This window comes from Gobius niger, assembly GCF_951799975.1.
Source record: "Gobius niger genome assembly, chromosome: 9".
NCBI classification, from domain to species: Eukaryota; Metazoa; Chordata; class Actinopteri; order Gobiiformes; family Gobiidae; genus Gobius; species Gobius niger.
The window spans coordinates 6,704,500-6,732,146 of NC_136860.1; the positions used below are offsets into that span (position 1 = coordinate 6,704,500).

General features: G+C 43.1%; 1 protein-coding gene across 1 annotated transcript; it reads right to left on the reverse strand.

Moving 5' to 3' along the window:
- Window positions 1–1,052: 1,052 nt before the first annotated feature.
- On the reverse strand, window positions 1,053–27,647 carry il1rl1 (interleukin 1 receptor-like 1; the record flags this gene model as incomplete). The annotated part of the gene is made up of 11 exons (XM_079563611.1): window positions 1,053–1,295; window positions 3,014–3,135; window positions 10,342–10,506; window positions 10,982–11,119; window positions 16,928–17,079; window positions 20,148–20,298; window positions 22,000–22,068; window positions 22,127–22,271; window positions 24,094–24,265; window positions 24,783–25,029; window positions 27,584–27,647. The coding sequence occupies 11 exons, from the start codon at window positions 27,645–27,647 to the stop codon at window positions 1,053–1,055; spliced, it is 1,668 nt and encodes a 555-aa protein (XP_079419737.1).

Consider the following 27,647-nt stretch of genomic DNA (forward strand, 5'->3'; position numbering starts at 1 on the left):
GTCGTAAGGGCGGAGCTTTTATCTTAGAGCTAAAGGCTAGTGTTGAAAAATGATGATATAACATGTAAACAAGTCAATATTATTTAAACTACTAACAGGACGATTCTTTTTTGCGCAGGCTCGTTCAAAACTTTGTGCTAGTTTTATTTTTCATTTTGTGTTAGCCGCGTTAGCCTCAAGACAAAAACATCCACCGCAGTGTTCATTTCGTCGACTAAAATATTTAGTCTTAATTTTAGTCAAAGTGATATTTTTGTCGACTAAAATAGGACTAAAACTAAATTAAAAGTTTCTCATGAGACTAAAACTGTGACTAAAATGTCCAGATGTTTTAGTCGACTAAAATCAGACTAAATAAAAATGAAAAGACTAATCATCCAAACTTCTATTGACCGTCTGAAAGAGCCTCAGATCATTTAAATTCTCTGCCAAATGAACAGGTCTGAGCTTTATTCATGTTGGAGCAGCTCCATGAAGCAGAGGACCACGATTAAATATGATTAAAATGAATATTATAAATATAAGTCGACTAATGTAATTTTAGTCGACTAAAACTAGACTAAAATTGAAAAGTTTTTTTCTGACTAAATCTTGACTAAAATTAAATTACATTTTAGTCAAAAGACTAAAACTAAAATAAAATATGTTGTCAAAATTAACACTGATCCACCATTTCACACAGGTTTCCTCCTGTTAAGTCGCTACATCTCATGTAATATTTTTTAACCTGCTCCATCACATCTGAACTTTTACTCGCTGTCCTTTACCAAATCTTAAGCTATTGCTTTATTTCTGTGGGACCTGCTCATGTTTAATGGGAAGAGATGACGGACAGGAAGGACAGTGTCTGGCTGACTGTCCAGGCGTAAATCACGTGGGGTCACTGTGCATAGAGCCCATAAGAGAGGTTTTCCTCCTCCTCAGCTTGTGTGACGCATTACCGTCTGTATCGATCTCACTGTAAGCCCCTCCCGCCCCCCTCCTCTTCCCTCCTTCACCTTGCAGATTTCAGTAGTGAAATAAAGAGGACTGTTCCGCTCCCGTGCCGGGGGTCAGATGAGGGACTGGTGGTGTCGTCTGACGGGAGTGGCGGGCATCAGGTACCTCACTCTCTTCCAGAAGCGAGAGTTGGCACAAGCGGCCTGTGGTTTCAGGGACCACTTGATGGGGGCGCTCCTCTGGAAGAGGTGCTGAAGTGCAGGGGGCAGGTGGGAGTACCCCTCGGGGGGCATGTCCCCGAGCTGGACCATGATGACACTGAGCTCCCTCTGGACCAGGGCCTGATGGAGCCCCACCTGCAGACAGCAGAACAGTTTTCATTCAGCTTTTGTTTGGTGAGATGCAGCGTGGGGACTTCGCTTTGTTATTTAATTGAATTAAAAAACGTAGCGTACATTATTTCAAAACTGGTCTTATTTTTTTGCCTGTCACACAGCATTGGAGATTTAATTTGACAGCGTTTTGAATAGAATACCTTCTAACCCCTGCCTTAACCGAGCGCATTTTCTCTGATTTGACTTTACTCAAATCTATAAGCTTCTTGAAAAAAAGGATCAAACTAACGACACAAACGAGTTGTGATTAAGTGAAGATGAAAACACCCAAAAAAGCACCGAAAGAGCAACAAAAAAGTGACAACAGCACAGCAACAACGCAAAGAAAATTCTTGTAGGTCTTAGTTTTCAAATAAGGTGTTACTCTGGACTATACGCTGTAAGCTCCAGTCGAGAAGCCTTTAGATTTGGGTAAAACTGAACTGGAGAAAACTTGCTTGGTTAAAGTGGGGGTTAAGAGGTTAAAGGTCCTATATCATGCAAAATCTACTTTTTAGAGCTTTTAACCATGTTGTTATGCTATTTCCTGATCAGAAACACCCTCAGAGTGGTGTTTGGCTTCATTCACACAGTTCTCAGTAATCCTCCTGAATCCTGCTCTCTGAGCAGCTGCTCCGCCCTCTGCTGGTGAACCACTGAGTTGTTCCGTTGTGTCATCAGAGCGGAACGGAAGAGCTCGACGTCTGTAATGCAATGTCTTACGGCCTGACTTTAATTTATGAAGCTGTGTTGCAGATGTCAACTCCTTTTAACTGCATCGTGAAGTAACTTCACTTTTTGCTGTGGTATTTATATTTCTACTACGGTCAAGTTGTATGAGCGGAGAGAGGGGGCGGGGTTAACTGAATCCAAGCGTTTTGTCTTCCGGGTTTGAAAAATAACTCCAAAAAATACTTGTATTTATCACAAAAATGAGTGCTCCATAGTGGTAGAGGTACAATTTATCTATAAATGCCTATACTTTACTTTGGAATGGCTAAAAGAGCAGGATACAGATCCTTTAAATGTCGGACTCCATTGTCAATACACTGATTCAGACAAACATTTTGGTCCGCTTTTGCAATTTGGGTTCGGATGTTATTCTGCAGGTCTTCAAAAGTCTGGACGATGGTTATAAACCAGGGATTGGAGAAAACCCCACAGCATGTCCCCTCTCACGGAGATCAGCCGCCCGGGGACGGCTTCGCTCAAAGAATCCATTGAAATGGTTTGTCTGAGTGTAGAGGGAGTTCATTGGATGAAGAAAATGTCCTGACATGGCAAAGCCAACGGCATGTTACGAGCTGAACGCAACAAACATTTTCAGGTGTTGTTACGGTTCTTGAACACATTCCCCTTTTCACTGAAACATCTGCCCACAGTCAAATCGATTCGTTATCAGCAACATGACCTCCCGCTGTGATGTCGAAAGACGCGCTGCACTATGATGTCAGAGCGGCCGTTAGACAAATACGCCTCTACGGGAAAAGTGCGCTTGTCCCACCACAGCATATCAGCGACTGGAATGATTGTGGACCCAAAACTTTCCATTCAGCCTCTTCCATCGGGCCCTCCCCCAGCCCATTGTGACCCTCCTTAACACCACCACACGCTTTTCAAAACAGGAAGTTCCCACGTCTATGACCAAACCGAACATGTAATCCGCTGGCCAAAGGAACAAGAATACTGCAGCGTGTTACCTGCCAGTCGTAGCCCTCCGGTTGTTGGTAAGTCTCGCTGACCTCCGACCCCGAGCCTGGTGTGAGGACGACTATCAGCCTCCTGCTCTTCCTTATGCGCTCCTCCACCAGCTCCACTCGATCTGCACACGTCAGACAGTGATATAAACATTTATTTCAGACCTGACGCCAATGTGGTGGCGGCTGTTGATCTGGCAACCCTACGGCAGTTACGTATTTCTCCCCCAGCACTCTCTCTCATCACGAGCGTGGGAACAAGACTAACAAGAGAAACAAGATGGCAAACATCTCATTGACTCTAGCAGGGTTTTTTTAGTGACATTTTGGGGAAAGTTAGTTTCCCTTGTAGTTCTCTTGGAAAGGCATATCAACTGGAAGATCATTTTACATGCTTTTTTTTTTTTTTTTTTTTTTACATACATCTTGTATGGAAAGGAAGAAATGATATAAATTGGATCATGTCAATCAATCAATCAAAGTTTATTTGTATAGCACCTTACACAACACAAGGAAGACCAAAGTGCTTCACAGAAAGATAAAACAATATAAAAAAATCAATCAATCAAACAAGTGCGATCTAAGTCTTAAAAGCTAGTTTGAACAGATGTGTCTTCAATCTAGACTTAAAGGTCCTATATCTTGCAAAATCGACTTTTTAGAGCTTTTAGCCATGTTGTTATGCTATTTCCTTATCAAAAACACCCCCAGAGTGGTTTGTGGCTTCATTCATGCAGCTCTCAGTAATCCTCCTGAATCCTGCTCTCTGAGCAGCTGCTCCTCCCTCTCCTGGTGAACGACTGAGTGTTCAGTTGTGTCGTAACAGCGGAACGGAAGTGCTCGACATAATGTCTTAACTCTATGCTTACGGCCTGATTTTAATTTGTAAAACAGCGTTTTCATTATTTCTGTTGTAAGAGAGAAACAAAGAGAAAAAAAAGTGAAGGGAAAAAAAAAAAAAAAGGATGTGCCCGAGGTGCTTCCAGGTCAGCTGGGGCCAAAACAAACACCCCTGAGCGTCTGAACAGATCAGTCATGTTTGCGCTGCAGCTGAAGATGGAGCTCGTTGCAACTTATTCTGGACACACCTGTTCTTTATTCTTACCTAACGATAATGTCACGGACGGAGAAAAAGAAGCGCGTTTGGCTACGAGGACGGGAGTTTATTCAACCTTTTTCAAGAAGAGGCCACTCTCTCAGAAGCTGTTTTTTTTTCTCCGGGATTCGGCGACTTTCACCAAAATAGTGTTTTTCTGTGACTGTCACTGATGGATGTTTGGGGAACCTTCGCCAGAACCAAAGTGGATTAACTTTTATAACCAACGCAAGTCCCATAATGTAAACAGTGATGGACCAGAGCGGTGAGTCAATCAAACGCGGGTTAGCTTGTGTGTTAGCATATTAGCATGTGTGTTAGCCATTTATGAAGCTGTGTTGCTGATGTCAACTCCGTATAACTGCATTGTGTATAACTGCATTGTGAAGTAACTTCACTTATTGTTGTTTATTTATATTACGGTAAAGTTTGTGAGGAGAGAGGGGGCGGAGTTAACTGAATCGAAGCGTTGTGTCTTCCGGGTTTGAAAAATACCTCCAGAAAACACTTATATTTATCACAAAAATGAGTGCTCCATAATGGTAGAGGTACAATATATCATATACATGCCTATACTTAACTTTGGAATGGCTAAAATAGCATGATATAGATCCTTTAAAGAGGGACAGGTCCCTGAATCATGTTTCTTTATTGTCCTTTTTAGATATGACTCTTTCCCTGTTTTTCTTTGTTTAGTCTATGTACACTTTAAAAGTGTTTGCCCAAGAGGTAGAGTCTATGAGAAAAACATGGCTTGCTGTCTTGAACCGTGTTAGGGTTTGGTTTTCTTTGGGCTGCTTCTGTGAGTCTTGGCTGTGTTTTTTTCCAATGAAAATCCAAAGCAATCAGAGCTGCTCTTTCAGGCAGAGAGGTGGAAAGGGAGGAGTGCAGTGGTTCTTTAAACTGGTGCGGCTGCATCTAAAAAGTGGCAAAATAGTTCCTTCTCTTTTGAGGCCGATGTCACAAGGTCGACCGTGAGGAACCTTTTGCAGTGAGGAACAGGAGCTTCAGCTGCTCCTTCTGCCCGATAATCTGAACCTTGCTAACCCAGCGGAGGGAACAACCAGGAAATGACATCGTACAATATACGCTCTGTAGTGTTATGCAAAATCAGGAATCACACCGGTATTGTCGATGTTTCTTTTAATGTTGAACATAACACCGATCAAAACTTACAAGGCTCGTGTTTGCTCAGATAGCCAGACATTTTGTGAACAGCCACATCCGGCGCTGTTTCCGTGCATGTTAACCTTCACAATAAAAGCGGCATTACATTACATCACCCTTTCTTTGAGTCTTTTTTTTAAAGACATAGGTTACATTAGGTAGGACATTTTTTTCTTTAAGGCACCTGCATAGGTCTTTTACATTTATAACTGTAAACACTTGAACCAAATAACCTGACAGCTTACTAGGCTATCTTTTACTTAGCATAGTCAGCATATCTAGTTGGAGGTTTAACAACTCTACCACTAGAGGTTGTGCGAACTGGAGTTACAGGTAATCTAATGTTAACTGAATCGGGTGGATCTGGCTCGGGATCCACAGGTGAAGGAGATAAGTGTGGCTGTTCCTCACTCGGAACCTGTGACAGTCCATCTTTTGCGGGAGTGACTGGGGCACTGAGGATTGGTCTCAAGTGTCGGCGGTTCCTCCTTAGTACTCCTCCTTCTGTTTGGACGAGGTATGATCTCGGTGAGTCACACTTTTGTAGGACGGTAGCTGATTTTATCCAGCCCTTTTGACTGTCCAGTTTTACTGCAACGCTGTGTCCTGATTGGAGTTCCGGAAGTGGTTTGGCACCGTTCTTGGTGTTGTAGGCGCGTTTGTAGTTCTCTTTTGTTTTCTCATCGGCTTCTCTGACGAGCTGAAAGTCCGGCCACGCAGGTTGCAGTTTCGTTTCCAAAGTCGGTATTGTGGTTCGAATCTGTCTTCCCAGCATGAGTTGGGCTGGGCTCACACCAGTGGCTTGAATGGGAGTTGACCTGTAAATCATGAGAGCTAAGAAAGGGTCAGTCTGTTTCAAAATCTTTTTGGCTGTCTGCACAGCTCTCTCGGCTTCACCATTAGCCTGTGGATAGTGAGGACTTGTGGTGATGTGTTTAATGTCATAGTCCTTTACAAACTGCATGAAGGTTCTTCCTGAGAATTGGGGACCATTGTCAGTAATCAGCTCATTTGGGCAGCCCCATCTTGCACAAATGTTCTTCAGGTTAGCTACTGTGGTCTCACTTGACATGTTTTTGAGGTGAGCCAACTCAATGTAACGAGAGAAGTAGTCTACAACCACTAGGTAGTTCTGCTTGTTCAGTTCACAGATATCTGCTGCGACTCTTTCCCATGGACGACTAGGAAGTGCAGTGGTGAGCAAAGGTTCTCTTTTCTGAGTGGGTTTTGATTCTTGGCAGTGTATACAACTATTGACCATTTGTTTTATCTCGCTACTTAGTCCCGGCCACCATACACTACATTTGGCTCTTTCTCTGCACTTTACGATCCCCTGGTGTCCATCGTGAATGCGCTGCATAATCTCAGGCCTCAACTGTTGTGGCACTACAATTCTGTCATTGTACAACACCAGACCGTTTGACACTGTGAGGGAATGTCTGTTCGTGTAATAGGGCTTTACCTTGTCTGGCATGTTAGTTGCATATTTTGGCCAACCTGCCTGCACAAAGGTTTGAACCATTTGAAGATCCATGTCCTGCTTTGTTGTTTGTTTAATCAAGTCCAACTTGGTAGTAGAAATGGGCCACGAGTTTTGTGTTGCGTCTTCGTGTGCCTCTATTTCCTCCAGCAGTTCTGCTATCTCCTGAGTCACAGCTGCTTGTGGGTGGCGTGAAAGAGCATCTGCAACGACAAGTTCTTTCCCAGGCACATACACAGCTGTGGGGTTGTACCGCATCATCCTCAACAAAAGTCTTTGGCACCTCAGTGGCACTGAGTGAAGATCTTTGGTGTTTATGAGAGGTATTAACGGTTTGTGGTCACTTTGCAAGGTGAAGGAGTCTAGTCCATAGAGGTATCTGCTGAACTTCTCGCACGCCCATACTGCTGCGAGACACTCCTTCTCTATTTGAGCGTATCGTTGCTCAGCCTCAGTGAGTGTTCTGGAACAAAAACTCACAGGTTTCAAATGTCCACCGTGCTCTTGGAGTAGGACTCCGCCTAAACCGTAACTACTCGCATCTGCGCTGACAATAGTTGGTTTAGTTACATCGTAGAATGCGAGTACAGGTGACTTTGTGACAAGCTCTTTCACTTTACTGAATGCTACTTCCTGAGCAGTGTCCCAAGTCCATGTCACATCACTTTTGAGTAGGTCATTGAGAGGTTTAGTGACCTCAGACAGGTTTGGTAGGTATCTGCCTAAGTAGTGGATCATCCCCAGGATCCGCCTCAGGTCTGAAACATTCTTTGGTGCTTCAAGTTCTGTGACCGCTTTTACTTTTGCTTTGTCAGGCCTTATGCCGTGCTCATCAATGCAATGTCCAAGATAGTTAAGTTGTTGCCGACGCAGGAGGCATTTCTCATGGTTTAGCTTTAACCCTGCCTCTTTGAGCGTGTTCAGTGTCTTTTGCAGTTTCACCTCATGTTCCTCTGGAGTGTTTGAATATATTAGTATATCGTCCATGTAAACTGCTACACCTTCGTGTCCTTTCAGAAGCTCTGTCATTTCTCGCTGAAAGATTTCTGGAGCGCTGGTGATCCCAAATGGTAGCCTGTTGAAAAAGTACCTGCCAAATGGAGTTATAAAAGTAGTTAACTTTGCACTCTCCGGATCAAGTGGTATTTGCCAGAAACCACTGGCTGCATCTAATAGGGAAAACACTTTGGCACCAGCAAGTTTGGGCAAAATGTCATCTACTGTTCGCAAAACGTACTTTTCTCTTTTGACTGCTTTATTAAGCACTTTTAGATCGACACAGATTCTGGGTTGTTCTTTGTTCTTTTTCGGCACAGGAACCATCGGAGCACACCACTCCGTTGGCTCAGAGATTGGCTGAATAACGCCACAAGCCACCATACGATCCAGCTCTTTCTTCACTTTTGGTAACATGGGCACTGACACTCTCCTTGCAGTTGTCACACTGTAGGGAACTGCATTCTCTTTGAGAGCAATTTTGATGGGCTTGACTTTCAACTTCCCTACTTCATTAGGGCAAGAGTCAATGATCTGCTCTGAAGCTTTAATTTCTTCAATGCGTTTTATCAGGCCCATGGCTACTGCAACATTGCGACTCAGGAGGTGACTGTTTTGTGAGCCTTTAATCACGTTGACTTTGAATCTGAATCTTTTTTCTTTCCTCATCGTAGTGGCTATAAAATAACCTACACAGTTCAGTTTACCTCCTGGGCTGTCTAGCTTGTTAGCTGGTCTTCTCAGCTTTGGTTTGAAGGCAAGCTTGTCAAATGTTTCGTCTGGGATTACACTTGTGTCAGCCCCTGAATCAATCTTAAATGTGACTTGTGTTCCTTGTATTGGTAGTTTCACAGTCCATGCCTTTGTTGAATCTTCCACGTCTGTAATTCCTCCCAGAAAGTAGGTCGCATTGCTGTTGCTTTCTTGTTTGGGTGCAATAACCTCGTTGACCACACGGGAGCGACATACGACTGCAAAATGGCCCAGCTTCTTACAGCTACGGCACTCGGCATTTCTAGCCGGACATTTATCATTCTTTGGATGTGCACGGCCACATCTTGTGCATTTATTGCTTTTGTTTTGGTAATGTTTCACTTTTTCCCCAGCATTATGTGCTTTGTTCACATGGCTTTCACTGTATCTCTGTTTGTCTCTGTGTGGCTGGCGTTTAGAAGCCACTTCACTTAGGTTTGCACTAGCACTAGCCCCTTGCTCGCTAACGTGCTGTTTCACTTGCTCAGACTGTCTCACGAGCTCCACGGCTTTACTGAGGGTTAAGTCAGGCATCATTTGCAATTTCTCTGACATTTCTTTGTCTAGTATTCCTATGACTAGTCTGTCACGAATATTTTCTTCTTTAACACGGCCAAAGTCACAGGTGTTTGCCAACTCGTGGAGTGTTCTGATGTATTCCTCCGCGGTTTCTCCAGATCTTTGAGTGTGCTAATGAAAGCGGGCCCATTCGTGTATTGTGTTCACTTTTGGGACAAAATAATTATCCAGTTTGTCCAAGACGATCTCGTAATCGTCATCTTCTTCCCCCTCTTCAAATACGAATGTCTTATACACTTGTTCTGCTTCTTTCCCGAGCGAGTACAGCAGTGTACAGACCTGGACTTCTCCGTCCTCGAGGTTGAGCTTAGTGGCTACCCGGTAGCGCTGAAATCGCTGCCGCCACTCTGGCCAATGCTCCGGCCGTGAAAAATCAAAAGCTTCTGGAGGTGGGAATTTCGCCATCTTCGGACGTCTTCTGACACCATGTAGTGTTATGCAAAATCAGGAATCACACCGGTATTGTCGATGTTTCTTTTAATGTTGAACATAACACCGATCAAAACTTACAAGGCTCGTGTTTGCTCAGATAGCCAGACATTTTGTGAACAGCCACATCCGGCGCTGTTTCCGTGCATGTTAACCTTCACAATAAAAGCGGCATTACATTACACGCTCCATATCCTCCTGCAAGGAATTTAGCGACAATTACCGAACGGACAAATATAATCTAAGCACCTGCACAAATGTCAGAGGGATGAATTCCCCATTAAAAAAGTATTCTAATGCTTATAAACAACTCTTTATAAGCTGCACTGTTCAATTACCACTGACTCTGGAAGTTTCAAACATGAACCACTGCCATATGCAACTGCACAGACTGATGATGAATAAAGTGTTTTATCCTCAACTCCTCCATATTTAGGACAAAGCTCATGTTTTTATTGAATGAAATGTCACGCGGCAAACCTGTCAATCATTTCACACTCGTGCAGAGCTCAGAGAGTTGGGAAACCTTCGGAGGCAGCAGTGGTTTGTGGGATTGTTCTTAGCTCCTTATGGCCTGAGGAGGAACATCCCGAGGTTCCGCTGCTAAAAGAGGTATTAAAGGAAACATCACAGCACCTTTACTCACTCCCTCCTAACTGCACTGACACTTTTGGAGACTCCTTGTCATGGCAGACGATGACGCACGTCCGGTTCAGCGATAAGGAGAAGGAGGTTCCTCTGCTTATTTACACTTTTTAGATGCAGCCTTTGTGTCTGTGGGTCACTGATACCTGATACCCCTGATTGGATCTGATAAACTGCCAATCTCACCTTCTCCGGGCAGGTCGTCCCGTCCATGGATGAAGAGCCTGTATCCGCATTGTTGCTCCAGGACGTGGGGCAGATCCTGAGAGACAAAGCGAGCCAGGGCCTCCTCTGTGGGCTTGTCCTGAGGCTGCCCCTGGTACACCACATAGGCATCGAACACCTTCACTCCTAGAACATGCGGGAAACACACACACTATTTGTTGTGTGTTTTGTTTGTTGCACAATATAATATAAGGTGCCTATTAAGAGTGGTATGCCGTCAGGGCCAGCAGGGCCTTTTTGAAAACATCATTATTACAAGGAAAGGATGACCTCTGCTGTGCTTTCATGTCGGAGCACATGGCTACTTAAGTTCTGCCTCTACCCTCAAGGTTAGTCAGAACTTAAGATAAAATGACACGTGTCTGTCAGAGTGAGAGTCATAATCCTGCATCTGCTGCTGCTGAGGAGTTTAAATGGGCTTCAAATGCTGAGACATACGTCATCTTTATGTCCTAACTTCTACATTGACCGAGCACGTGCATCGGAAGTCAGGGATTGAGGAATGGCGTATGTTGTGTCTTCATGGAGAGATAAAGGCTCGGTGGAAAAGGGTCAGAATCATATGTTGGAAGTCTGCAGATTAGTAGTGAACAGTACTGACCGCTGTCCTTGGGTCTAAATGGGATGAACCTCCTGCCCAGCAGAGCCAGATCTATGGAGAAGCACTTCACCAACACAGCCAAGAGGACCGAGAGGAGGAGGACACCCGTCCCCGCAGCCACCAGGGACACCATGGACTCTGTATCAGGGACAATACAAGCGCTATTATTAGAATGAAATTCATGTTGAATAGGGCCAGGAAATGTCCGTATAGACTCTCAGTCATCCAGGTATCATAATAATAATAATGTTCAAATAGTTGATTGAATTGAGGTTGTTTCACTTCTTCAGATCTTCAGAAGCTTCTTCTGTTACAAACACAAATCCTTTTTGCAACAGTACTTGTGCTGTTCCCTAAGGACATTTACAGCGTCTTATAGTGAGTTGTTTTTCTGAAAGTGAACTGGTCATGCACATGAAGCTTAAAAATAGACTTAAAGGGACTTTTCGGAGTTTAAAAATGTTAAAACCAAGTATTTCCCCCCCCCTACATGTTACAGCCATGTCCTGATGTGTAGAATGAGCCAAGACCTGTTCACCACAACTGCCTCTAAAATCCTGCACTGTCACTTAAAAAGTTGTTACTTTGAATTGCCGTCATGCACAAGCTTATTATAAGACCTGAGGTGGCAGTAGTGAGAAAAAATTACCAACTTCCATCTAGTCTCTTTAAATATCCTTATTTTCAGATTTGATATTTTATGTTTTATAATTTGAAAATATGTCTGTAAGAATTCAATACAGTAGTAACAATGATATGCAGACAAAAAACTGGTGAAGATCTTGACGGGGGCTCCTCCTGCTGGCAGCTACAGGAATACGTTTCTTCAAAAAATAACTCCCAGGTTGGATACGACTTGTGAGCAGCTCCAGCAGTGAGTGATAAATGGCTCAGAATCGATAATGCTGGATATAGGCTTGAAAGGTCCTATATCATGCAAAATCGACTTTTTGGAGCTCTTAGCCATGTTGTGAAGCTGTTTCCTTATCAAAAACACTCCCAGAGTGATTTATGGCTTCATTCACGCAGTTCTCAGTAATCTTCCTGAATCCTGCTCTCTGAGCAGCTGCTCCGCCCTCTGCTGGAAAACCACTGAGTTGTGACACTCTGACGTCTTTTACGTCATAGTGTCAAACAAGAAGAGCCCGACGTCTGTAATGTAATGCCCTACGGCCTGATTTTAATTTATAATATCATTATTTCTGTTGTAAGAAAGAAAGACGCCCGACGCATCCACGCTGCCCCTGCAGAGAAAGCAAACGCACCACCTGAGCGTCAGAACAAATGTCGTGTTTGCACCAAAAGTTGTGAAGAACGAGCTCTTTCTAACCTACTCTGAACACCTGTTCTTTTTTCTTACCTAACGATAATGTCACGGAGAGAAAAAACGCGTTTGGCTACGAGAGGTGCAGGACTTTATTCAATCTTCTTAAAGAGGAGGACACTCGCCAGAAGTTGGAATTTCTCTCCGGGATTCAGCCAGGAGAGCGGTGAGTCAAATTGCGTGTTAGCGCGTGTGTTAGCGTGTGTGTTAGCTTGTGTGTTAATGTGTGTGTTAGCTTGTGTGTTAGCGTGTGTGTTAGCTTGTGTGTTAATGTATGTGTTAGCTTGTGTGTTAGTGTGTGTGTGTTAGCTTGTGTGTTAACGTGTGTGTTAGCGTGTGTGTTAGTGTGTGTGTGTTAATGTGTGTGTTAGCTTGTGTGTTAACAAGTGTGTTCGCGTGTCTGTTAGCGTGATTTGTTGGCGTGTGTGTTAGCTTGTGTGTTAGAGTGTGTGTTAGCTTGTGTGTTGGCGTGTGTGTTAGCGTGTGTGTTAGCTTATGTGTTAGTGTGTGTTAGCTTGTGTGTTAGCGTGTGTGTTAGCTTGTGTGTTGGCGTGTGTGTTAGCTTGTGTGTTGGCGTGTGTGTTAGCTTGTGTGTTAACGTGTCTGTTAGCGTGTGTGTTAGCTTGTGTGTTAGCGTGTGTGTTAGCTTGTGTGTTGGCGTGTGTGTTAGCTTGTGTGTTAGAGTGTGTGTTAGCTTGTGTGTTGGCGTGTGTGTTAGCTTGTGTGTTAGCGTGTGTGTTAGCTTGTGTGTTGGCGTGTGTGTTAGCTTGTGTGTTAACGTGTCTGTTAGCTTGTGTGTTGGCGTGTGTGTTAGCGTGTGTGTGTTAGCCATTTATGAAGCTGTGTTGCAGATGTCAACTCCTTATAACTGCATCGTGAAGTAACTTCACCTTTTGCTGTGATATTTGTTTTTTTATTGCTAATTTTGCATGGGCGGATTAGCTCGGAGGGGGCGGAATTAACTGAATCGAAGCGTTGTGTCTTCCGGGTTTGCAAAATACCCCCAGAAAATACTTATATTTCTCACAAAAAATAGGTCTCCATAGTGGTAGAGGTACAATATATCATATACATGCCTATAGTTTACTTTGGGATAGCTAAAATGATACAGATCCTTTAAAAATGTGGAGGATAGTTTTGGGGTTTGAACAATGTGTAATCAGGAAGTAAAGAACGAGGCGCTGACGCCGAAGAAACTGTTCAATTTAACAGCTTTGTTCCAGGATTAACTCAAAACTGCGTGCATGTTGTTAAACACCGCTCCAGGTGTGTCTTTGAAGAGGGAACAACGCTAAAACATGATTTAAACCTCAAGAAAGTCCATTTTGCAGAATATGTCCACTTTAAAGCCATGATCACGAACAGGAGTTGCAGTGTGTCTCCTATGAGTGTAAGAGTATCTTCCACAGAGCTTTTGGGAGCATATGCCTGTAAGTGTTTGATGTTAGCTTATATTGTCATGTTAAATGGCAACAATAGTTATGCTAATAGTAATGCTAATTCTTTTTAATTAGCTCCAGCTCGCAGACTTTTCAGTGTATGTACTGTATTTGATCACTTTTGCAGCTAATGTCATTTGGGCAAACTACTTTGTTTGGAGGACCGGTCAGACTAGTTCTAAAGTTATCTCTTTCTTACCAAGTGAAATAATCTCAGTCAAATGTCCCAGTAAATATTAACAAGGCAAAACAGCTCGTGCTCAATTTGAGACATTTAAAGTAATTTAGTTATACATTGTTTGAAGTCAAAAACCGTTTCACTAGCAAGGACCACGCTACAACAAAGTGCAATTAAGATTTTATTCATGAGGCTACAGTGTGGAGCGAGACTGTGGGTGGGGGCTCTGTCTCAGATGAACTCAGCTCTTAGAGACCCCCCCCCTAGAGGCAGATGAATCAGTGCCGAAAAAGAAAACAGACATGGAGGGAGGGAGGGCGGGGTCGACAGTTTCAAACAAACTGATATGACGAGGCTGGAGTGCACTGCGTTCCAAATTATTATGCAAATGACATTTTTCTAAGATTCTCTAAATTGTCAACTCAAATGAGAGTCAGCATAATTTTCAAATCTTTAACTGGTAGAGGATCATTTAAATGTGGTGGAAAAAATCTCCCAGTGATAACATTTTTTCTCAAAAATAAATATAGTAAAAACCTCGAAATCTACTGTTCCAAATTATTATGCAACTTATCGTTTCAATACATTTTAAAGCTTGTAATTAACTGAAAATGGTCATTTGTTGAATTTGTAGCATTAGGAGGTCATATTTACTTAAATCAAAAGCTATTTCAATCAAAAAAATATTAACAGGTCAAGTTGTATTTTACCAGAGGAGCCCTTGTCTGATAGCAGCTTCAAAATTCTTAAATCCATTAAAATTGTGAGTTTTTGGACCGTTTCTGCTTGGATTTCTTTGCAGGATGTTAGAATAGCCTCTCAGAGCTGCTGTTTGGATGAAAACTGCCTCCCACCCTCATAGAAGTTTTTTTTGTTGAGGCTCCAAAGGTTCTCAATAGGGTTTGAAGTCAGGGGAGGAGGGGGTCCACATCATGAGTTTCTCTCCTTTTATGCCCATAGTAGCCAGTGATGCAGAGGTATTCTTTACAGCAGGACATGGTGTGTTGTCATGCATGAAGAGGATTTTGTTCGGGAAAGCACGGCTCTTCATTTTGTAGCATAGAAGACAGTGGTCAGTCAGAAACTCCACATATTTTTCAAAGGTCATTTTCACACCTTCAGGGAGCCTAAAAGGGCCTAAAGGGACCGACCAGCTCTCTCCCCATGACTCTGGCCCAAAATATGACTCCGCCACCTCTTTACTGACGTCACAGCCTTGTTGGGACATTGTGGCCATTCACCAACTATCCACTACTCCATTGATTTGACCATCCAGGGTTACACGGCCTCATCAGTAAACACTGCAGCCGTTTCTGTTCATCAGCTTCAATGAACAGTGTAGGGGAGGCCCGGATAGAAGGTTTATGCACAACTGCAGCCTCTGGAGGGTCCTACACCTTGATCTTCGGGAGACTCCAGAGGCACCAGCAGCTTCAAATACCTGTATGCTGCTTTGTAGCATCTGTTCTCTTTATCTGATGTGTTTGTCTGACAGAAACCGTCCATATTGTGCCTTTTATCTGCACAAACTGAAGTGTGCTCTGAATCATCCACAAATCTCTTATCAGTACGATGATTATGCTTAATCTTTCATGAAATATCGAAGGTTTTCATACCTAGACCAAGGCATTCAACTATTTCACGCTTTTCATCAGCAGAGAGATCCTTTTTCTTTCCCATATTGCTTGAAAGTGATGATCTGCATAACAAAGTGGAACACCCTTTTTCAGTGGTTTTTCCCTTAACTGGGCTTAACCTGAAAACTAATCATCCCAGGTCTCTGAGATTAATGTCAGTGACTCATAGAGCCCCAAGACACAATACCATCCATGAGTTTCATTCATTTTGTTTTTTACCTTTTTGGCACAAAAATCCAATTTGCATAATAATTTGGAACGCAGTGTATATATGGCTCATGGGGAATTAGAGGCGTGGTCAGGTGAAAGCTGACAGGTGAAAGAGTGGTTGGTTGAGGCGTGGTCTTGCTCCTGAACCTCCTCAATATATATTAACTCCATTTAACCCTGCAATTGAACATTGTAGCAGTCGTAACATGGTTTACAGTGCATGACACATTAGACACATTTTTTGCAAAAATATAGTTGACACAATTATATGTAAGATTTAGCTAAAAAAATAAAATAAAAAAATGTACCCAGCTGTCTTTAGTTTGATTTTTTGTGTGTGATGTTTATAGTTACACTTCCTTATTGGACATTGACAGGACGTGACATAGATAGAGGGAAACAATTTTGCCAACCATGTTATGTCAATGCGTTTGTGTAGTGTGGCATGACACACAATAAGAAGCTCCTTCCGGGTCCAAACTGTTGAGAGTTTCATAGGCTGCGTCTGAAACCATCAAATTATAGCCTCTAAGCACTAGCAACTAATCCTTACCCTTTCATGGGGTCGACTGTTAGATCTCTATGCAGTTAGTGAACTAGAGCTTCAGAGCTATTGCCCAATCCGACCGTCCTTACCCAGGGGAAGGGGAAGTGACATCACCAACAGCTGTTTTACTTCTTCTTTAAAGTTATTGGTGGAGTGCAACTGTTTTACACTTAATTACTTAATTACAATAATTCATCTCACAATTTCCCCAGGAAAATATGTTTTAATATTTAAAATGAGCCTTCATTGTGTATGGAAAAAAAAAATGAGAAAATGAATGCCAGAGAAGCATCACTAACAGGAATCCAGAGTAAATATGATATTTCTGTGTGATCAGATGTTTAGAAAGAGCCTGTAGTTAGCTCTACAGCAGGTTACAAGCAGCTAAACCCTATTATAAAGAATAGGGACCAGGAAGTAGAGCGATGACATCGTCACTTAACAAACGTGTGGAACTTTACCTCTATCTATGTCACTTCCTGTCAGTAGCTTAAAATTTCAGATGAAATAACTTTTTTAATTATTACTTAAAACATACATTTGATCCATCTAGTCCCATGTTCAAAAGCATTAAACCCTTGTGCACTCTAAAGAGCCAAAAGGTCACTAACGTGTCGGGCTGAGGCGGACGGTGAAGGACACGGGTTCTCCAAACGGCCCCACGCCCTTACACACAAACTGCTGCTGGAAGTCCTCTGCAGACACCCTCGCGATGGTCAGCAGCTCCGTCGCTATGGTGTCCGTCGAGCAGTCCGTGCTGTTGCTGACGGGACATAAACATGGAGGGCATGAGATTGGAGACGGCAGAGTAGTGGCTTAAGCTGAGCAGGCACTACACAACTTTCTTTTTGCCCCGATTATGCTATAATTTTTCAATCTGGGTGAGTTTCCCAAGTCGTGGCTCGTTGAAGGCAGTCACAGATACGTATAACATATTCATCCACAAACAGACTTTAGCATCACTCACTGTGCTCGGACAACACTATTTCTGTCTCGGCCTTTCTTTTTTTTACAATATTGGTTAGTGGCCGGTGACTTCAGAGCCACAACTTCTCGGCCTTAGGGGCGGAGAAGCATCGTCTTAAAAATTGCTCACACGTTTGCCTATTTGATATATTATATAATATATAATTTATGAACCATAAGAGGTAAGCGATAGAGACTTACTGTTTTTTGTTTTAGAATCTGCTGATTTTGACAAGTACCTACTAAGCATGAATGTCCTGAAAAAAATCAGCCCTTTGCCCCCCATAAAGCGCCCCCTACTGTCACACGTTTAGAAGCATAATACACAGGATTGTAGACCAGACATTTTAAAAGATTTGGCCAAAAATATTGTTGGTGCGTATGGGCCTTAAAGCAGTAACTCTTGTTCCTAGAGGCCATAAACGCAACTGCAGGTGTTGTTGCAAGTTGCGATTTCTTTCCTTATTAATTGTCCGTGAGAGTAAATACTACGCTGACAGAAAAGGCGAAGGGAGAGAGGGACATTTTACATTCCATTACACAATGGAAATCATCTTTTTCACTGAAACTTGGCTGTAAATACTGTTTAAGTGGCGCTAGCTCGCAGTTAGCTTTGTTAGCTTCTTCTTTGTGATTCCATTAGTGTGTATTGGTTGCTCCGGTCCGGTGGCGGTCAAGTTGCAATTGTAGTTTTCACCAGATGATCATCCCATTAACACTTGTATTACCCCCAGATAGGGCTGCAACTAACGATTATTTTGGTAATCGATTAATCGACCGATTATTTTTACGATTAATCGATTAATCGCTTGGCTGTGAAAGGTGCATGGAAATTGTATTTTTTTCAATTTTTTTATCACATAAAGCTAAAGTGGCGCCGCTTGAGAACACGTGGATGGAGTAAACTTAAAGTAAACGTTTGTAGGAGGCTCCTTGTGCTAATTCTGTTTTCTGATTGGACGAGACAAAGACAGATATTTATGAAATTTACGATGTACAAAACACTGCAGACCCTCACTTTAAAAACAAAGTAGGTTTTCATCAACATTACATAATTGTCATGTCTTTTTTGCTCAATTTTAGTCTGTGTTTACTAGAAAACGATTAATCGATTACTGGAATAGTTGACAACTATTTTAGTAATCGATTAGTTGTCGATTAATCGATTAGTTGTTTCAGCCCTACCCCCAGAGGGACTATGGAAAGGATCTATTACGGTAAACAAGTTACTACTTTAAAAAACTCTCATCGGTTAACCTCTATTAGATATATTTACAGTAATAATAAATGTTTACTATAGGCTATTTGTGAGATAAAAATTACATCAAATGAAATTACTGAACAGGCCAACCCCCTTTATATATTGGACCCCAAAAAGAACCAAACTATTTATTATTCAAGTTTAGACTAACATGACTTTAAAATAACTTGACAAAAGTGGAAGCTAAACGTAGCTAGTAACTAGTCAAATCAAATCGCTTTAGCGTTAAAATTCCAATGCATGTTTTAGTGACGTGACAGTAACGGACAGGGGCCTGTGAAGTACCATTCAGATGAAGGACTTCTGGGAAAGAAGCGATGCCATCGACATGTTTAATGAGCTGCACAGCCGACATAACAGTAAAAGCTGAGTTTTCACCATTACAAAAACAAAGACAGGACAGATTTTGGTTTGTTTTTCTCATTTCAAACCGACTGTGGAAAGACCTCCGGGTTGTTTTTGACGTCTCTTTTAGATTTGACAAACAGATTGACAGTGTGGTCGGAGCGAGTTTTTATCAGTCGCGTTTTACGTAAATCCACCAACCCTTTTATCATTTCAAGAATAGATTACAGCGATGCCCTTTTATTTAGGAGTTCCCCACAGTCCTGTCTAAGTCATCTCCTGTTGGTGGAGATAAGCGAGCGCACACCCTGTGCTTTTGCCTTTGCTTCTGCATCCAGAGATTTTCATAAATGTTGCTGTTTATTTTGATCAATCGTGCGCACCATCAGTCACTGCGGTTACACGACGAAGGGAAAGTCCAATCTCTCACTTGTTAAGACCAGAACAGGATCGCTCAAACCCATGTAAACCAGACAGATTCAATTGGGGGGGAGGGGTATGCTGGGAGAGGCTAAATGCTAACAACATCTTTGGTCTTCTTGACTGAGGGCATGCACAAAGACCAGACAGGTACGCATCAACTTGTCTAAGCTCAGGTAAGAGTTTCTCAGTATGGAAAAACGGTGGCCTGTTCCTTTAAGTAACTGCTTGCTGTTCCTGCCCCAGAAACTAACTGTCTGGCGGAAAAAAAAAACATCAGACTGTCAAAAAAACGCCAACATATCGTCAGATAAATCATGTTAGCTGCTTCTAATGGACCGTTGCCGTTGTTCAACAAAGCCGTTAAACAACGAGGCAGGGACAGCAAGCAGTTACTTAAGCCCAGTTTGATCGGACTAAGTGGTCACACGCAGCTATAATCTGAAGCAATCAGCCCAGGCTGTTGAACAACGGCAGTACTTCCTTAGAAGCAGCTAACGCGATGTTTTCTGACGATATGTTGCCTTTGTTTTGGGATGAGGATGAGATGAGCTAACTTTGGAGAATGTGTGTTGGGCCATGAGACACAGCTAAGATTAGCTCCTATCGATCTCATGAAAACAAAAATAAGCACCAATAAAGTCAATAAAACCACCAGCTACATATAAAGCAGCCTTTTAAGCTGTGCTTGTTGTATTAGAGGTCCCCATGCTAAAGGAGATACTATAGGAAGCATTGAGAATCCTCTTCCTGCCTCCTTCCTAAGTGACAGCACTATTCGGATGCTCCTAATCATGGCGGACACTGACGCACTTCCGGTTTGGGCTTAGACCTCTTACCAATCTGCTGGTCTCGGATGTGCCCACATTTGGGTCCGGTTGTAGCGCTTCGAGGTTAAAGTTGACGGTTCAGTGCGCCACAACGCCTTACATTTGTGCTGTTCGACGTTGGTGCCACAGAGCACAGAGCAGTTGAGCAGCAGCGGGTAACCTGCACATCACAGGAAACACCATGAGGAGGAGGTCTGACCACTCACCAGAGGAAGAGATTCCAGAGTAAGAGACTCCATAAATCAAGCTATGGTTTGAGTTGGAGCAAGGGCCCAATACAACACAATGGGAGTTTTGGAAAGAAAATGTTTTCCCTGATCTTTATTTGAAGTGTCTGGACTCACAAACCTGCTACATTAAGTCTTTTCTATTGACCAACATCACACTCATGTTTTTGAATGTCATCTTCACTTTCGGACGCCTCTATGAGACAGTCATGTGACCTTATGAGCCCATATATGAGCTGAGAGAGAAGACGCTGAACTTTTAGAGATTCTGTCTTTGAGCAACTGTGTAACACTGTGATGAAAATGTGTAAATTTACATCAGAAGTGAAGGCTGCTGTGCACACTTTTTGTTATTGCACATGAGCACATGAATAGATAGCAGCAATAACAGTATTTAGTATTTATAGTATATTATAATTGTGTGTGTGTGTCCGTGTCCCTCTGTCCATGTGTGTCCCTGAATTTTGTGTCAGTTTTTCTTTCATGTGGATTGGAGATATTAACCATAAACCAAGTCCAATACGAGTACAATCATTTCTTTAAAAACATTTCAGTCAGGGTGCAGAAGTTGTCACAGCACAGAGACCGCCTTAGTCAGAGTTATAAAGGACCTGTTATCAGCAGCTGATGCTGGACTAGCTTCAATCCTGGTTCTGTTAGACCTCAGCGCAGCCTTTGACAACCACAATATTCTCCTGCAGAGGTTAGAATGTGAACAGCCCTCTCCTGGTTTAAATGTTACCGTGCCTACCCCCCGCCTACAGGGAGTGGACAAGAGGAACTGAAGCGCCAACAAGGACTGGACGTTCTGTGATCTTGACCCTTTTCTTGACATTATGTTTGTCTGGATACTTCATTCACCTGAACTTGATTTACTGCTCTGTTTTATTGCCTTAATGCTTAGTGCAGCCCTGTGAGGCAACTCCTGTTGTGATATTGGGCTATACAAAACCATTGGTTGATTGATTGGTTGATTGATTGGTTATTTCCTCATAAAGGCACCCAAAAGTGGAGACAATATTCAAAAACATGAGCATAATGTTAGTCAGTAGAAAGGACTTTCAGCCATAAGAATAATGTGACAGGTTTGTGAATCTAAGATAAGATAAGATAAGATGGTACTTTATTGATCTCACAGATGGAGAAATTGCATTCGATGAGAGAGCATCCGGCAGCAGCACCCATTCAGTGCGCACCACTCTTTTTCTAATCACCGTCAAATAATGATCAGGGTAAAAAACAATTTTTCTTTAAAAAACTGTTTCTCTCTCTAGTTTATTGGCCCCTGCCCTCTAACTGAAATAAAATTCTATATATGAACACAATATTTTCTTGCACTGACTCAGTTTAGATGAAACCTTGAGTCATCAGTTCTGTCAGTTCGGTCGTGTGGACTGAGATATTTTTTTATGTGGTTGAAGAAAAGTCTATATGGATCTTCCTTATGACTGGTTTTGGCACATGCCCCTACTACTCCAATTACTAAATCATTTTTACTACGTAGAACAGTTCTCTACTGTAAACTGAACTGGACACATTTGGTCTATTTGTGGTGAGGACAATTTGAGAGCTGAACTGATTTGCTAAGAGAGAAGGGGACAGACAGAACTTCAGATAGGTTCATTGTGTGTTACCTGCGGTGGCGAGCCGCTCTTCCTCAAATGGAATCAGGATCTTCACTTCATCCAGGACAGTGCTGTGCTCTGGGGGAGACATGCCATTAGCTCTGGTCAGGCTGTGACCGGACAGTGGTGGACTTACCTTTGAGACACACGGGTTTGGAGCCCACAGAGCGGTACAGGTGCTGCTGGTGAGTCCATGTGCACACACAGTCATACAGCCCCTCGTCCTCTGGCCCAGACACGATCACATGGTCACTGAGCTGGTCAGGCAGGAGCACAGCGTCCTAGGAGGAGAGGGGAGGTCAGGTCGTTTTAGTGCACAGCAGGCAGAGAGCCGTATAACTGATCTAATTTGCCTTGTCAGAGTAACACCAATTGCCCGGTCCTGCAGCGTGTTCATGAAAAATAAGTCCTTTCTTTGCTCAAAAAAGAAGGAACCACCTTCACACCACAACCACCCCCCGACAGACACCCGTCTCCGCCCGGACGAGAGCAGTTGTACAGTATAACACAGAGTAAGGCTCTACCGCGCACGCCACGGTGTTTGTACTCCCATTGTCACTTATCGACTAATGCCCAGCACACGCTTATGTTTACACTACACGACACAACCCACAGATGTCCACGCTGTACAGATCGTCATTAAAAGTTTTGTAAGCCATGGTGACAACAAATGTGGACAAATGCTGCCTTATGATGGAGGTTGTGGAATCATCACGAGAGGAAAGAAGCAGAAGCTTCATTTCTTCAACAGTTACTATAGTAACTATTTTCTCGTAGATCTACCACAGTCCTGTCCCCATCTGTCTTCGTCCACCATGACCCACCATGACTCAGAGGAACCGGGACAAACATGACCCTCCAGCAGATACAAATGACAAAGATTTGTCATGTTTAATAGAATGAGAGTAAATAATGAAAGACACAGAAGGATTGGGGCGTGGTTAGGGAGGGGATGTGTGTGCAGTTATTTGCATAGTCTTTGAAATGAATGAGTTTATAATGTAGCCTCAGTCTGTATCTGGGTCAGCTCCATGACTGGGCCTTGAATGAGGAAAGTTGACGGCGTAGGAGAGACAAGAAGTCCAGCTGCTTCAATCTCCTCTCCCAGGAGGAAAATAATTATTCCGGTAGTTCATCAATTTAGAAGGAATTATCTTTTACTTTGTCTCAGCATTAGTTCAGTTCTCCAGAGCAGGTAGTTCCTTCACAGTTCATTCCTTTTCCTGCCAGGTGGAATACAACAGTCCATCGCTGTGCTTTACTTCATCACTCGGTCACTCCCTGCTCCAAAGTGCTTGTTCAGTTCAAGCGACAGCAGCGGGGTACAAGCTGTCAACTTTACGACTTTACGATAAACCAGGGCACAACCAAGTCCATACCCAAACGCTCCACTTACTCCACGCACCCACCGCTCTGGGAAAGTCCCATCAGGGCAGACGACCTCCTCCTCACTTTGTGAAAAAACCTTTATCAACTGCGCTGAGATTCCAGTTAATCAATTCCATAGTTTGGTGGTTCGAGAGGACAGTGAGCAGGTGGTTCAAGAGAAACAAAAGTCAAACAACGACACTCCACCAAGAGCAGCTAGAAAGCACGTCTGCACTCGACAGAGACAGGACGTAGTGTCTGCCTGTGGAAAAGGGACTTTAGGTCAACTTAACCAGAGCGAGGGTGAAAACGACCCAAAAAACAGTCACAAACGCCACCATTTTGGTGAGAATGAAAGAGAGAGACTAAATGCTCAGGGTTACAGAAATGTGTGCAATGAAACAAAACACCACTCTAAGTGTGTTATTCATACTATGAGTCGTACTTTCAAAGCTTTGACAAACAAAGGAATTTAAAATATGCAAAACTGTTGGAGCTTTAAACCGTGTTCTAACATTTTCTGCTTCATTCATGCATGTTTGATCAATGCAGTTTACTTTGGTTGTTTTTTTTTCTGCTTGTCCATCTGTACTTTTTTTTTATTTTATGCTTTCTGCTCTTAAACCATATTTATTACAGCGGCATCAATTTGAATCAATCCTGATCTCTCTTCGACCAAGACCAAGACCAAGCTGCCGTCCCAGGATGTGAGTGAGGGTGTTTTGGGGTCTGTACCTTGTACCAGGACAGCTTGCCGTTGAGTTGCACACATGTGTCCTGCACAGGTGAGGGGCAGTAGAGGACGCCTCTGAGCTTCATCTTATCGTAGAGCCGCAGGGGGCTGTTCTCCGGCACCACGTTCACCCGGAGGAAGTGCTCAATGACGGAGCCGCTCTGGTCCTCCTCCCTGTGAGGGACACACAAGAACCAGGTTGACTTTTCTTCTCTGCAGTCGTCCTGGGAAGTCGGAGTTTCTGAGTCCTCACGCACATTCCAAATAGAACACTTTAATATGAAAAACACGTTTCATTATTGACCTTTCAGTGACCCAGTGACTGTATGAGTGGTTAGCATGGCGCCTTTACTTTCCATCACGCTGGCTCCAGGATCAATTGTTTGTAGAGTTTCTGGTAGGTTTCACTGACCCTCTCACCAGAAAACCTACAAAACCATCGATCCTGGAGCGTTAAAGATGGCCATGTAAAAACAAAATACAGCATTGATTTAACATCATGGACTAATCTGTGTCTGTTTGTGTCTTTATGTGTACATCATTCATTCAGTCTAGGGTTTTTGTTTTCCAAATGCAACATATCTATCGCAGCCACTATACATGATATACTACGTCCAGAAAAAACATTCAGAAACCCATCCATTTGAAAAGTCTACAGGGAAAATCTGGCCCGAGGGTGACTGTGACTGACCATGCCATGAAACAGCCGGAGCGCCCCCGCGTGGCGTTGAGCAGAAACAGCGCGGGTCCGTCGGCGTGCACCAGCTCCGTCTCATCAGTGGACACCGGCAGGACGTCCTGGGTGGAGTTCCAGTACCATGTGAAGGTGTTCTCTGGGTCAGACACCCACTTCAGGGCAAACCAAAGAGACTCGCCCTCACTCAGGTAATACTCGTCCAGTTCCGAGTCAGCGTCACAGTCCACGGGCACCTCAGGGTCTGGGGGGAAGCAGGGGACAGGGACCTTTCAGTATATTCACACAAATCCTGTCTGTCCGTGCCCCGTCCAGAGCTTTTGCCGCTGCTGCCCCCTGGCTGTGCCCCTCAGTGTCCATTTGGCCCTGACGCTAAGCAGTTTTAAAACCACCCTTAAACTTACGTGTTTGTACATTACTATATAAGTTGAGCTGCCTCTGAATCTATCCCTTTTTTTCTTGTATTTCTCAATGTTAGTGTTTTCTTACCTTGTTGTATCCTGTGATCTTGTTGTTGTGTTTTTTTATGTAAAGTACTTTGGGTAAACAACATACTCTGAGGTGGCAAACAATACATTTACTCTACAACAAGAAAAAGTCAGGTATATTCTACAATATCCTACATGCCAAAAAATAAGAACACAGACCGACATGAAAGTTGTAGTTCAGCAAAATGTTTACTTGCTATATATCGTATTCAGGGGTGTAGCACCAAATTCTGGGCCCTGGGTACTGACTATCTCGGTGTGGAAGGGTTTCAGTGATGGTGTTGAAGGGTTTCTGTGATGGTGTGGAAGGGTTTCAGTGATGGTGTGGAAGGGTTTCAGTGATGGTGTTGAAGGGTTTCAGTGATGGTGTTGAAGGGTTTCAGTGATGGTGTGGAAGGGTTTCAGTGATGGTGTGGAAGGGTTTCAGTGATGGTGTGGAAGGGTTTCAGTGATGGTGTGGAAGGGTTTCAGTGATGGTGTGGAAGGGTTTCTGTGATGTGTGGAAGGGTTTCAGTGATGGTGTGGAAGGGTTTCAGTGATGGTGCTGAAGGGTTTCTGTGATGTGTGGAAGGGTTTCAGTGATGGTGTTGAAGGGTTTCAGTGATGGTGTTGAAGGGTTTCAGTGATGGTGTTGAAGGGTTTCAGTGATGGTGTGGAAGGGTTTCAGTGATAGTGTTGAAGGGTTTCTGTGATGGTGTGGAAGGGTTTCTGTGATGGTGTGGAAGGGTTTGAGTGATGGTGTGGAAGGGTTTCAGTGATGGTGTGGAAGGGTTTCAGTGATGGTGTTGAAGGGTTTCAGTGATGGTGTTGAAGGGTTTCAGTGATATATATATATAATATATAATATTCTACATTCTTTGGGCCAATTGAAATGGCTAGTTTTAGATAGAACATGATGATTGTTAGCAGACCACATTAAACAGGAGGGCTGCACCAGGGACATGATATTTGTGCTGGGAAAAACAAATGTGTGACTTTAAAATAGGCATTAAAATGCTATTTTACAACAAAAAAAACTAATGATACTATTATGTTGTCTCAGTGGCCCACAGATATGAACAAAAACGCCAAGGGCTTCAGGCTGATTTAGTCTCACCATAATTGAAGCCTAAACCTTTAAGTGTATTGTCAGTGAATTCTTGTTCTATAAAGTTACACTGGAATAGGGTCAATGGCACGAGCTCCACCGTTTCACTAGAACCAGGCTGACTCGTTTCCAAAGCTGCGAGTCTCCAAATGCGCGTAGATAATTAGCATCATAAATTTGGCCAAAATAGTGTGGCTTTTGTCAGTGTATTCGCCTGGTGGCAGTCAATCATGATCAATGTAAGGAAAGAGAAACTTTAGAGGTTAAAAGGAGGAGAGAAGGAGCTCTGTCTCTGTCTCTGCACCATCCTCACAGGCAGAGGCAGGACTCGCTTCACCACACGTTCAAGTGTCATTTATGACAAGAAAGTTGCATCTAAGGTCCGCTAGAACAGCCTAGTGTTAAATAAATGCACATTAGGGCGAGGCATAGCTCTGTGTCATGACATTACAGAACAGCCTAGTGTTAAATAAAAGCACATTAGAGCGAGGCATAGCTCTGTGTCATTCATTACAGAACAGTCTAGTGTTAAATAAAAGCACATTAGAGCGAGGCGTAGCTCTGTGTCATTCATTACAGAGTCCACCTCATCAAAGTCACAGCTGAGCTGAAGCGCACGGTGCTGAACGCCGGTGTGTGGGCTGAACCATTTGGCACATTTTTAAAGGGGTGTCAGGGATTCATCCATCATTATTGTTTGTGCAATATTCTGTCTGGCAACCATTTATGCCATTTTAAAGTGATAGTCTGTAAGTTTGCAAAGTGTGAAAATTTAAAGTAAACAATAAAATTCCTCCCTCTTTAACCAGAAAGCCCTTCTTAGTTTGCAAAATGATGAGAGCAGGAACAGAAGTTTTAAAAAGTGAACGATCAAGCTCCGCCCCCCTCCTCCTGATTGGACCTGACAGACCGGTTCACAATACTAGACTCATTAGCTGCTGAGATCCGGGAAGGACTTTGCATAATACATATTAATACTTACTTTACATGAAAATGCAAGACCAGGTGGCACATTTTGCACATTTTATACATTTGTAAAACCTTTAAACTTCCAGACGATCACTGTAAACTGACATTTTCTTAAGTGATGAGATTTTTTAAGCAGCTTCTTCCGTTAATATTTTCACCAAACACTTAGATGATTTGAAATGCCCACTATTTACTTGTTAAATCACATCATTCGAAAGTCCCACGACCCGAGCCATACTTGAATGTGGCCGTACCTGGGAGTGAGGATGTCCGCCGCAGGGTGAGGAGCAGCACAAAGGTCCGGAGCAGAGTGTCCAT